General features: G+C 57.5%; 2 protein-coding genes across 2 annotated transcripts; one reads left to right on the plus strand and one right to left on the minus strand.

The window, feature by feature from the left end:
- Positions 1–1,575: 1,575 nt before the first annotated feature.
- Positions 1,576–7,886, plus strand: TRIM72 (tripartite motif containing 72). Its single transcript, XM_069487069.1, has 6 exons — positions 1,576–1,965; positions 4,688–4,783; positions 4,890–5,120; positions 5,573–5,595; positions 6,333–6,451; positions 7,312–7,886. Exons 1-6 carry the CDS (start codon positions 1,576–1,578, stop codon positions 7,884–7,886), a joined length of 1,434 nt encoding a protein of 477 aa, XP_069343170.1.
- PYDC1 (pyrin domain containing 1) lies at positions 3,542–3,922 on the minus strand. The gene is made up of 2 exons (XM_069485863.1): positions 3,898–3,922; positions 3,542–3,813 (listed from the first exon to the last, which is right to left on the minus strand). The coding sequence occupies exons 1-2, from the start codon at positions 3,920–3,922 to the stop codon at positions 3,542–3,544; spliced, it is 297 nt and encodes a 98-aa protein (XP_069341964.1).
- Positions 7,887–12,291: the final 4,405 nt, after the last annotated feature.

Raw genomic sequence — 12,291 nt, forward strand, 5'->3', positions numbered from 1 at the left:
TGTCAGATGGTGATAAATGTTATGGAGAAAAATGAAGCCAGAAGGGGAGATGTTGGGGAGATAGGAGATCTAAAATCAGAGAGTTAGGAGAGGCCTCAATGAAAAGGTGACATTGAGTAATGATCTGAGGAAGGGGAGGAGGAGAGCCGGGTGATAGCAGGATTTGAAAGAGTGTTCCAGGCAGAGGGGACGGCAAGTGCAAAGTCCCTGAAGCCGCAGGGAGCAAGGGGACGGAGTGAGAAGCAGGTCAGGGTGATGAATGAGCTCAAATTGGGTAGTGTCTTGTGGGCCACAGTGAGGACTTTGGCTTTTGTTGTTCTAAATGAAATTTCAACTGAGATATGAAAGATAAGCATACGGGAAGGCCTGAGGCTCCCAGAGCAGAATTGAGTCCTGAGTTGCACACTCTGGATTAAGTTCATTCATTAATTCCACTGTCTCTCTATCATTCATTCTCCAAGCATTTAGGGAGGGCTACTTTGCCCCAGGGCTTGTGCTGGGCACTGGAGAGAGCGACATGGAAAAGACCCTCCTCTCAGATCTGGAAGAAGAAAACTTTTCAGGGTGGGCTGAGATCCTGCCCTCCTGTAGGTTGGGATAATACTGACCATGTGACTTTGATGAGCCTTAAGCTTGGGGACTAAGTGGGTGACAAGTTGGGAGGGGCCACAGGCAAGGAGAAAGGAAGCCTGAGAGTGTGGAGGCTGGTGTGGGGGAGAAAGGGGAGACCATTCCCCTCCCCAATTTTCCGTCTTTTCTGTGCTGTGAGAGGCCCTGTCTCCCTGGTGGTTCTGAGCTCTTGCTCCAGGCTGAGCAGGGGAGAGGACAGTGGATGGGCCAGGACAGGTGGCCCTGACATGTGATGCCTGCCCGTTGACTACTCAGTCCTCACTTTTAGAACAGTTTCCAGAAGTGATGGGAGGGGAGGGCCCGGGCAGCTAAATATAGTCCTGGGGCCGTGGCTCATTCTGGGAAGTCTGTCCACTCACTGTGTGCCCATCACGCGTGGTGCCCGCTGCCAGCTGTTCCTGAGTCCCCTGTCATTCCTCTGAGCTTGCTGCTTGCCTGTTGCTTGTCTTTGTACACAGCTCCGACCGCTCTACGGTTAGGCCTGACCCAACTGGTCCTCTTGGGAGTCTCTTTCGGCCTAAGATCTCCAACCAGACTTGTGAGTCCTCTGGGCTGGAGATACGGGGGAGGGTGGGCTGGGAATCCTGGAGAGGTGGGTGAGAGGAGGGCCGGGGTGGGGGCTCTGGAGAATTTGGGGCTGTAGCTGAGGCCAAGGCCTAGGTCAGAGGCTGAGGCCTGGGGCTAACACAGGGGCAAGGACAGCGAGTAATACTGTTCGGAACCTGGGCTTGTGTTTAGGGCCTGGCGTTGACGAGGGCCCTGATAGGGCATACTTTGGGGGCTGGGCTAAGAACTGTGGTTGAGGCTGCCCTTGGGCCTGAGTTTCCCTTCCGCTTGGCCAGAACCAGAGTCCCTTCCACTCTAGGTTGTGAGGTCTTTATCACCTGGGGTTGGAGCGGCACCGCTCGGCCTCCCTCACCTACTCCTCCTCCACCCAGGCCCGCTATGTCAGCTGCGCCCGGCCTCCTGCACCAGGAGCTGTCCTGCCCGCTGTGCCTGCAGCTGTTCGACGCACCTGTGACGGCCGAATGTGGCCACAGTTTCTGCCGTGCCTGCCTTGGCCGCGTGGCAGGGGAGCCAGCAGCGGATGGCACTGTCCCCTGCCCCTGCTGCCAGGCACCCACGCGGCCTCAGGCACTCAGCACCAACCTGCAGCTGGCGCGCCTGGTGGAGGGGCTGGCGCAGGTGCCGCAGGGCCACTGCGAGGAGCACCTAGACCCGCTGAGCATCTACTGCGAGCAGGACCGCGCGCTCGTGTGCGGCGTGTGCGCCTCGCTCGGTTCGCACCGTGGCCACCGCCTGCTGCCAGCTGCCGAGGCCCACGCGCGCCTCAAGGTGCGGGACCCGGCGAGAGTCGGGGTCCGATGGGATTGCTGGGCGGTGGCGGGGGCTGGGGGGCGGCCAATCGGGAGGTCGTTGCACTAGCTTGGATTCTGAGCTCCAGAGGCCCTCGGGCACTTGGAGTTGCTGGGAAAGAGTGCAGGACGAGGCAGCCAGGAAGGGGGTTCTGAGGAGCTGAAGGCGGAGTCTGGCCAAGAGGGAAGCCTCGAGGAGCCACGCGTGGTCGGGTCCTGGGGGGGCGGCGCTACCCAAACCTAGACTTGGGGTCCTCAGCCCCTGGCGGCACAGAGATGTGGGGGGCGGAGCCCACGGGGCGGAGTCTGACGACCTGGGGGCGGAGCCTGGCGGGAACAGAACTGACTTGGCGCCCGCAGCCCACCGGGACCGGGCGGTCCGGTCGAGCGTAGGCCCGCGTGAGACTAGGGGCGCGGTGCCCCCGCGTGGCCACCGGCCGGGGCGGAGCTGTCGGGCTGTGCGCAGCTGCTCAGCTGAGGCCCGCGCGCCGCCAAAGCTGCCAAACTGGCGCGGGCCTGACGTTTGCCAAGTGGGGCTTGATGGAAAGGGAGGCGGGAAGGGTTAGGCACGCCGGGGCCTGCTCCTCTGTGTTCAGCCACAGGGTGGCACGGAGACCCCAGTCCAGGCTGCTTTTCTGGTTAGAACTGGAAGTCCTGAAGGCCTGGAGAGCCCACACACAGTTGTGCGCGCCCCGAGGTTTGCAATGGCCATGGGCGCCCAGCAAAGACACTCACTCAGGCATAGGCGAATGGAGAGCTGGCACACAATGGCTAGGACACGTCATACGTGTGGCAAATCACATGCACGTGGCTACAGGCGGATATGTGTCCACACAGCCCCAAGAAGGTCCGTCATGAAGTATTTATTGGGCTGTGGAAAAATAAACTACAGGAGTAGGGGCGGGAGGAGGCGGGATCTGGCGGTGTGGAGAGTCCTCGGTTCCCGCGGCGGGGACGCACCCGTTGTCTTCTGCGACAGGTGCACTCAGCGCGGGCTTGGTTAGCGGTGCGCCCCTTCTCCCCTTGGGCCCCAGTCTCCTAGAGGGGGAGACCACCGTCCTCTGGCAGGTATTCGAGGCTCTCAGACCTCCCCAGGGACCCAGCCTCACAGTCCCCACCGCTCCTGCCTTGCTCTGTCTGGCCCACTCCTGGCTGGTGGTCTCCTCGCCCAGGCCAGGAACCGCCTCCTCCCGGGAGCCCTCCCTGCCCAGGCTCACCTCCTCTGATGACATCAGAACTCCCAACCTCGCCCGTCTTACCTGCGAAGACAGAACAGAACCCGTGCAATGGAACAGGGCGGCAGGCGTCCCAGGAGCCTTGAAGGGGGGCAGGTGGGGCGAGATACACCCCGCCAGGGTCCGCCTCAGCCCAGCTCTAAGCCACAGGCAGGGGCTGGGCGGCGGTCTGAAGGGGAGACCCCAGGAAGGAGCCTGAAGGACAAGGGGGACAGGAAGGCTCTGGGAGGGACCTGGGTCCTTGGTGACGGAGACGGGGTGGGCCCAGCGCCCAAATACCAGACTTAGAGTGGCTGAATGGGACCCGCTGAAGCTGGGGACTCACGCGGCCCTTTGAAGCCGTGCCGCCTCCTCTTGCACGCCCACGTCGAGCAGCACGGCCGCCGTGAGCTCCGCGGCGTAGTCCTCGCAGTAGAGGGCGACAAGCTTGTCGGTGAGGTCCACGGGGTCGAGCGGCCCGAGCGCCCCCCGCGGGATGTTCCGAAAGCCCTGGCGCGGCTGCACCGACCCCAGCTTCAGCCTGAACTTCCTGAGCTCACCCGCTGTCAGGTTCTCCAGCGCCTCCAGGATGGCGTCGCGCTTCCTTCGTACGGCTCAGCCCCGGCACCTCTGACACCCGAGAGCTCCGCTGTGAGCCACCAGTCCGGCCGGGGCCGTCGCCCGCCCTGGAGGACGACCTGGAGAGGAGACTGATCTCCCCATGGTGCAACCCTGAGGCTCCTGCTGGGCCGGGACGACTCTGCAAACACCGCCAGGGCGTCCCCTCCTTTCCCCTGGAGGAGTGTGTGTGTGTGTGTGTGGGGGGGGGTGCCAATTGTTGAGGCTGAGATTGCGGTTCCCGTTCTGTAGAGGAGGAAACTGAGGTTGGAAGCCATGGCGACAGGAATGGAGCTCCTCTGTACTTGCATTTCAGGAATCACAAACTGACAGGCCTTGGGTGGGATCCAGCCACAGATGTGTTTGGTTGGGGGATGCAACGGACACTTTTATTAAATGGCCTGCCCCCAGAGGCCACGGTGGGTGGGGAGGCTGACTGGGGGCCGGGCTGACTGAGGCGTGAAGCCCAGGAGTAGGAGGAAGTTGCGTTTCTTCTTTCACACGTCCCTGCTCACCCCTTGAAAACTGCTGTGTACCAAGCTCTGTACCTGCCTGTCTGGTAGGGGAGGCCAAACCACATTTGTGCCAGTCATCCTCACAAAGACCTGTGCTGGGGGCCTGACTGCTGAGGGGACGGGATCAGGGCGGGCCAGGCCAGCAGGAGTTCACAAAGCAGACAATGGCAGGGGACGGTGCCAGGGTCGGGAGCAGTACTGGCCAGGGCCTAGAGGCACGCAGGTGGGTCTGGGACGGGAAGATGGCTGGAGGAGGACCCGACACTGCGGCTGAGCTGCAGAGGGCAGGTTTGGTGTGGGAGGTGTGGGTTTGGCAGGGGCGGCATCCCCCTGACCTCCATGCTCTGCCCCCCAGACGCAGCTGCCACAGCAGAAGCTGCAGCTGCAGGAGGCGAGCATGCGCAAGGAGAAGAGCGCGGCTGTGCTGGAGCATCAGCTTGTGGAGGTGGAGGTGAGGAGCTCGGCCCGGTGGAACCTGGGGACCGGGCGAGGGGCAGGCAGGGGGTCCCCAGCCGAGTGCTTTTGTCTGTTGGTCACCTTCCCCCTGCTCCCTGCAGGAGACAGTGCGCCAGTTCCGAGGAGCTGTGGGGGAGCAGCTGGGCAAGATGCGGGTGTTCTTGGCTGCGCTGGAGGGCTCTTTGGACCGCGAGGCAGAACGTGTGCGGAACGAGGCGGGGGTCGCCTTGCGGCGGGAGCTGGGGGGTCTGAATTCTTACCTGGAGCAGCTGCGGCAGATGGAAAAGGTGCTGGAGGAGGTGGCTGACAAGCCACAGACTGAGTTCCTCATGGTGAGCACTGAATGACCTACCCTCCCGCCCCTTGGCCACAGCTCAAGCCCCAGAGACCTCATCGCATTGTCAGACAGGGAACCTGAGGCCCAGAGAGGGCCGGGAGGAGCTGGGGTCACACAGCCAGGAGAGGTGGGCCTCAGGACTGCTATATGGTTGTTTAGGTTGGGCACTGCATTAGGTGGGCACCATTCATATCATAGACATCGTAGGTATGTACATTTATTAGGACGATCTTTGAGCAGGTAGAGCTGGAGTTTCTTGGGGAGAGAGTACCTTTTTCTAATCCACATACAGGTAAACGGCTAGGGGTGGGCTCGAGTCCTGGGTTTTCGGCTTTTCTGATTCTTCATGAGCCTACACTCAGCATTTCTGGTTGTCTACTCCACCTTCAGAAACCCCCCGTGTCCCCCTCCCTGCCTCACCTCCATTCTCTTTTTTTCTTTCTCCAGAAATACTGCCTGGTGACCAGCAGGTGAGACCAACCTGGCCCTGCCCCTTTGCCCAACTTGCCCTGGTCTTCTAGGGGCACCAGCTGGCTCCCCCCTTACTCTCAATGTGCCTGCACACCCCCAATCCAGTCCACTGCCATTTCCCTGCTTGGGGACAGTGTTGTACCGTGGCCCTTGCCCCCCGGGACCTCCTAGACTGGCGCTGTGAGACAGACATAGGCAGGGACACAGTTGTCATTGTGTGCTTGGTGCGGCTGTGGCGGGAAGGGGCTGGCCAGGGAAGGGTTCCCAGGGGAGTGCACGTTTGAGCTGGAGCCTGGAGGAATGACGAGGAGCTGGCTGGTAGAGTTGGGAGAAGAGCACTGCGGGCAGGAAGAACGGCCGAGGCTGACGGGGAAGCGCAGGTGAAGCTGGTGTGGGAGGTGGGGCAGGCTGGGAGGGCCGCGGCGCTTGGACCGTATCCCAACAGAAGGATGTTTCAAAAACCCTGCGGCAAAACATTGAGAACACAAAGTGAACCACTTTAAGCATTTTTAATTGTACATTTTAAGTTCAGTGGCATTCAGTACATTCACATGTGACCACCACCACCATCTCCAGAACTTTTCATCTTCCCAAACTGAAACTCCAAAGGAAGTTTTAAGCAGGGGTGTGATGTGGGGAGATCCTGGCATCCTCCCCTCCAGCCCCTGTCCTCCTGTCCTCGGGGGACTTCCTCTCTCCTCACAGACACCTTCCTCCCCCCGCCCCCCCCCCCCAGGCTGCAGAAGATCCTGGCAGAGTCACCACCGCCTGCCCGTCTGGACATCCAGCTGCCTATCATCTCAGATGACTTCAAATTCCAGGTGTGGAGGAAGATGTTCCGGGCTCTGATGCCAGGTACTAGGAGGGCTGACTCTGGGCTTGTGTGTGGCAGGCCCCAGCCCCACGTAGGGAGGCCTCCCAGTCCCAACCCGGAAAGTCATCCCATTGCCCCTTTACCTCTGGGGTTCCGACCCCCCCCCCCCTGCAGCTCGCTAACCTGTGCTGGGAGGAGAACCTTTGAGGCATGGGATTTACAGTGGGTGACCGGCTCGGAGGCTGCTGCTGCTGCTGGCAGCATGGGCGGTTGGGGCCTGGGTTTGAGCCACTGCCTCCCTGTGCCATCCTGGGCCAGGCCCTGCCCTCTCTAGACAGTGGAGATGACAATTCTTGCTCCCTGGGGGCTGAGGATCTGCAGAGCTCTTCAAACCCTGGGGACTGACTTGGGGCAGGCACTGACTCTGGTGCCTGTGGCTCGGGAGGCCCAAGGGCTCAGCCTCGTCTCCCAGGAGCTGCAGCGCACTGGGCCGCTGCCCTTACAGAGCTCCAGGGCATACACGCATGGCTGGTGCCGCCCTTATGGCCCGGGGGAGGTGGGGATGGAGAGACCCCCATTTTATTCAAGAGGAAACTGGGGCCCGGAGACTGGGTCAAGACTGCTGAGGACCAGGCTTTCTGACCTTGGGCCTTGGGCCTCTCCTGGGCCTCAGATGGTGAGTCTCAGGCTTTGTATCAATGCAGTCCTGCGGCAGCTCTGGAGGCAGGCAGTCATGGCCTCGTGCTCCAGCTGCGCAGCCGAAGCTCACCTGGGAGCCCCGGGGCTCACCTCCCAGAGGTGCTGGGAGGAATAGAGGAGGCAAAGCTGGCCCTTAAGTTGGTTGGGGGAAGGCTCGAGCGAGGGACGCAGAGCAGGGGCCTCACCCTTGTCTCTCTGGCAGCCCTGGAGGAGCTGACCTTTGACCCGAGCTCCGCGCATCCCAGCCTGGTCGTGTCTCCCTCCGGCCGCCGCGTGGAGTGCTCCGAGCAGAAGGCGCCGCCCGCCGGAGAGGACCCGCGCCAGTTTGACAAGGCGGTGGCCGTGGTGGCGCATCAGCTGCTCTCCGACGGCGAGCACTACTGGGAGGTGGAGGTGGGCGACAAGCCACGCTGGGCACTCGGCGTGATCACGGCCGAGGCCCCCCGCCGCGGCCGGCTGCACGCGGTGCCCTCGCAGGGGCTCTGGCTGCTCGGGCTGCGCGACGCCAAGACCCTGGAGGCGCACGTCGAGGCCAAGGAGCCGCGCGCGCTGCGCACCCCCGAGAAGCGGCCGTCCCGCATCGGCCTCTACCTGAGCTTCCGCGACGGCGTGCTCTCTTTCTATGACGCCAGCGACGCCGACGCGCTGGTGTTGCTCTTTGCCTTCCACGAGCGACTGCCCGGGCCGGTGTACCCCTTCTTCGACGTGTGCTGGCACGATAAGGGCAAGAACGCTCAGCCGCTGCTGCTCGTGGGGCCTGACGGCGAGGAGGCCTGAGCCGCCGCGCCGGGCGGGCCAGGGGCGGGGTCCTGCCGGCTAGGGGCTTGGGGCTCCTTCGTCGGGCCAGGAGGGAGACTCTGGGTGGGGGGTGGTTGCCAGGGCTGAAGACAGGGCCTGGAGGGCTGGGGACGGGGGGGTCTCCCAGAGTTCTGAGATGTGGGGGGCTTGGCATGGACAACCCTTCGGGGAGGGGCTGGGGTGACGTCGGAACAGGATCTGATGGGGAAGGGAGACCTGAAGTCAGGTCAGTGAGGAAAAGGGAGTCTGGGAACCAGCAGGCTGGAAGGTTCCAGGGAGAAACTGAGGTTGAGGGGGAGGGGAGGGAAGGGGCCAAGGTTCTGGGAGGATGGGAGAGGAGCTTGTAGCGTGAGGGCCCCTGCAGCCGCTCTCCTGGAGGCCTTGGGGCAGGGGCTGCAGTGTCACCCTACCCAGAGGCCTTCCACCTCGTGGTTCTCCGACTTGAGCTTGCATCAAAATCACGTTTTTAAAGCACAGATTGCCGAGTTTCTCGTTCGGTAGGTCTGGGGCAGGTAAAAAGTGTGCTTTTCTAACATGGTCCCGGGTGATGCGGATGCTGCTGGTCACAAGGGTATCACAAGGGAGAACTGGTGACCTAGAGTACCCCGTTGCTCTGCTCAGCTTCCAGGGTAGGTCGAGGCACACATAGATCCATTCTGTTCAACAGACATTTAAAAACTGTCAGAGCCTGTGCTGGGTGAATAAACCAACTCTCAACTTATTTCCTTTTGCTTCTGGAATATGTTTACTGAGTGTCTTGAACACTGAGGAAATCCCCTAAGTTGCCAACCAAGAGAAAGAGCCTGATGCAAACCCCACTCTGGGCCCTGCTGCTTGTGGGGAGTAGAAGGCTCCCCACTAGATCTCCGAGAATGGGCCCTTATTTGCTGGTTCATACCTTCTTTGGTTTTAGCTCGAAGGCCCATTTCTTGGGCCCTGGAGTAACCACTGAGGCCCAGAGTGAGAGTCCCTCTTCCCTGGAGGGCCCCTGGCAGCTGCTACCAGTGTGGGGTTTCCTTGGGGGACGGTGGATATGGGACTAAAAGGGTGAAAGGAAGGTTGTGGGTGGGTAAGAGAGGCCTAAAGATCTGGCCCAGCGCGGGGGGGGGGGGGGGACCCCTGGGTGCGTCCCCTAGGGGAGTGTCTGTTGGGCCCTGGCTTTGGGAGATAGAAGAGAGGATTAATTTTGGAAGCTCTTTCATGCTAGGAAATAAAACTAAAAAATAAAAGGATTGTTTGGTTGTTAAATACAATCCCATTAATAAAAACTATTATATTCTGACTCCTTCCTCATTAAATCTGCATGAAGAGCCAAATGCCGTATTGCTGGGCAATAGCCTCCTACTTGCCCTCTTGGCCTTCAGTCTTGGCCCATGTAATCTTTCTTTTTAAATTTTATTTTATTTTATTTTTTTTTAGCGACAGGGTCTTTTTTTTTTTTTTTTTTTGAGACAGAGTCTCACTTTGTTGCCCAGGCTAGAGTGAGTGCCGTGGCGTCAGCCTAGCTCACAGCAACCTCAAACTCCTGAACTTAAGCAATCCTACTGCCTCAGCCTCCCGAGTAGCTGGGACTACAGGCACGCGCCACCATGCCCGGCTAATTTTTTGTATATATATATATTTTAGTTGTCCATATAATTTCTTTCTATTTTTAGTAGAGACGAGGTCTCACTCTTGCTCAGGCTGGTCTCGAACTCCTGACCTCGAGTGATCCACCCGCCTCGGCCTCCCAGAGTGCTAGGATTACAGGCGTGAGCCACCTAACGACAGGGTCTTGCTCTGTTACTCAGGCTGGAGTGCAGTGGCTCAATTCTAGCTCACTGAAACCTCAAACTCCTGGGCTCAGGTAATCCTCCTGCCTCAGCCTCCTGAGTAGCTGGGACTACAGGCATGCGCCACCACACCCGGCTAATTTTTCTCTTTTTTGTAGGGATGGGGTCTTGCTCTTGCTCAGCCTGGTCTGGAACTCCTGACCTCAAGCGATCCTCCTGCTTCGGCCTCTGAAAGTGCTAGGATTATAGCTCAAGGTGTGAGCCACCGCGCCTGGCCTCACCTTGCACTTTTAGGTTACAGAGATGGCTTCTTTCCTTGAACCTCAGGAACCAGCTTCTGCTAGCTTCAAACTTTGCTTCTGCAGCTTCCTCACCTCCCTCAGCCTTCCTGGAATTGAAGGGCATTAGGGCCTTGGTCTGGATTAGGCTTTGGCTTAAGGGAATGTGGTGGCTGTTGGATCTATCCAGACCATTCAATCTTTCCCCACATCGGCAATAAGGCTGTTTTGCTTTCTTATCATTCATGTGTTCACTAGAGTAGCACTTTTAATTTCCTTGAAGAACTTTTTCTTTGCATTTACAACTTGGCTAACTGGCACAAGAGACCTAGCTTTCGGCTTATCTTGGCTTTCAATATGCCTTTCTCACTAAGCTTAATCATTTCTAGCTTTTGATTTAAAGTGAGAGGCATGTAACTCTTCCTTTCACTTGAACACTTAGAGGCCATGATAGGGTTAGTAATTGGCCTAATTTCAATACTGTTGTGTCTCAGGGAATATGAAGCCCGAGGAGAAGGAGGGAAATGAGGGAACAGCTGGTCAGTGGAGCAGTCAGATCATACACAACGTTTATCAATTAAGTTCACCATCTTATGTGGGCGTGGTTTGTGGCCCCCCCAAAACAATTACAGTAGTAACCTCAAAGATCATTGATCACAGGTTACATGATGTGTATAATAATAATCAAAAAGTGTGAAATATTGTGAGAACTTCCAAACTGTGACACAGAGACACATGCTGTTGGAAAAATGGTGCCGATAGACTTTCTCAACTCAGGGTTGCAGCAAACCTTCAGTTTGTAGGAAATGCAATAAAATGGGGTGTGCCTGCACCTACCAATATCTTATACCTTATAACATGCAAGGGGAAAGTTCTCTTTGACCATACCCCCTAATCATGATTATTCCTCTTCCTTCCTTCCTCATCAGAAGTAATCCTAGTTGTCAGTTAATTGAATAGTTTTCCAGGACTTTCTGTATATATTTATATATATGTATATCCCACAGAAAACATAAAATATTGTATTTTTTTCTGCATAAATGATGTCATACTCTACATGAGTATGCCATATTATTCTACATCTTCTGCAATGTGCTTTCTTCACTCAGCCATGCGGTCAAGAGATCTGTTACTACATAGAGTGTGTCTTGTCCTTCTAACGGCTGTGTAGTACTCCACTGCATGGATATGCCATTGCTTATTTAATAATTTCCCAGTTAATTGGCATTTGTTTCTAACTTTTATGATTACAGACACTGCTGCAGTGAATATCCTTGTACGTGCCTGGGTGTGTACACGTGCAAGGATTTCTCTAGGGTGGGTACTGAGTGGTGGAGTTTCTATGTCCTAGGGTTTGCACCTTTAAAATTTTAATAGTGATACCAGTTCCTTAGAGTGGTTGGACATGAAGAGTTACAAAAGGAAACTCCTTCTTTTATCAGTGATTTCAGCCATGTTCTGGAGGATTGCATAGCTTTTTGGTCATTTTCAGCTATAAAGACAATCTCATTTTCAGGTATGAAAAAAGTCCAGCATAATTCAAAATTTAACATCACACCCAATTTAAAGTGACCCGATGCAGAGAAGGGAAGGGGATCTTGTCTTTCACTCTCTTTTTGATCCACCTCCTTCCCCAGAAGCCTCCCCATTCTTCTCTGCTGGCTCCTTCAAGGCCAAGGGTAATCAGAGGAAAAGGGGCAGAGCAACGCGATTGGTGTGGCTAGGATCTGGGACCCCTGCCTCGTGCTCTGATGGGAGGTGGTGTTGGGATCTTCAGAGATGATGTAGGTAGGCACTCTCTGGCCAACCTCTTAGACAACTCCTCAGCCCCTGCCCTGCCCCCTCCTTCCCCAGAAGTTGCATTTCCTGCAGCCTCTCACTTCCTGGTCCCTTTGCCAAGGCAGGCAGCTGTTTGGGGCAGGGGCCTTCACAACACCTTGAGCCTGCTCCTTTTGTGGGCATTCATTTGGCCTAGGGTGCCTCATATATGCTTACCTGGCCAAAAGGATGTGCTTTTATCTCTCGCCTTGTCTGGCCATCGCGGGCTGCTTCAGAGGAATCCTCCAGGTTGGAAGCCAGCACTGATCTCCAACCCCCTGGGGACATGCTTCAGGTTCCCCTAAGAACGTTTCATCAGCCTTCATCTGGGCCTTCCCATTCCCGCCGCTACCTCCAGTCTCCACAAGGGGTCTTTCGAAGCAAACAACCTCGCTTGCTTTGCGGCGCAGGGCGCCCCCGTGTGGGAGCAGGAGCAGCTTTCTGTTCTATCAAGGGGGTGATGAGGGTGGAAGTTCGCTCTCTCGCCAAGGGCTGAAGGCTGTGTCTGCAGCCGTG

This window comes from Eulemur rufifrons, chromosome 14 (genome assembly GCF_041146395.1).
Source record: "Eulemur rufifrons isolate Redbay chromosome 14, OSU_ERuf_1, whole genome shotgun sequence".
Lineage (NCBI taxonomy): Eukaryota > Metazoa > Chordata > Mammalia > Primates > Lemuridae > Eulemur > Eulemur rufifrons.

Excerpts from the sequence above, each read along its gene's own strand:
- PYDC1 (XM_069485863.1), bottom strand. The coding sequence starts at position 3,922 with ATGGGGAGATCAGTCTCCTCTCCAG. Across the intron at positions 3,814-3,897 it reads GAGATCAGTCTCCTCTCCAG|CCGTACGAAGGAAGCGCGAC; the intron begins GTCGTCCTCCAG and ends GCCGGGGCTGAG.
- TRIM72 (XM_069487069.1), top strand. The coding sequence starts at position 1,576 with ATGTCAGCTGCGCCCGGCCTCCTGCACCAGGAGCTGTCCTGCCCGCTG. Across the intron at positions 4,784-4,889 it reads ATCAGCTTGTGGAGGTGGAG|GAGACAGTGCGCCAGTTCCG; the intron begins GTGAGGAGCTCG and ends TGCTCCCTGCAG. Across the intron at positions 6,452-7,311 it reads GTTCCGGGCTCTGATGCCAG|CCCTGGAGGAGCTGACCTTT; the intron begins GTACTAGGAGGG and ends TCTCTCTGGCAG.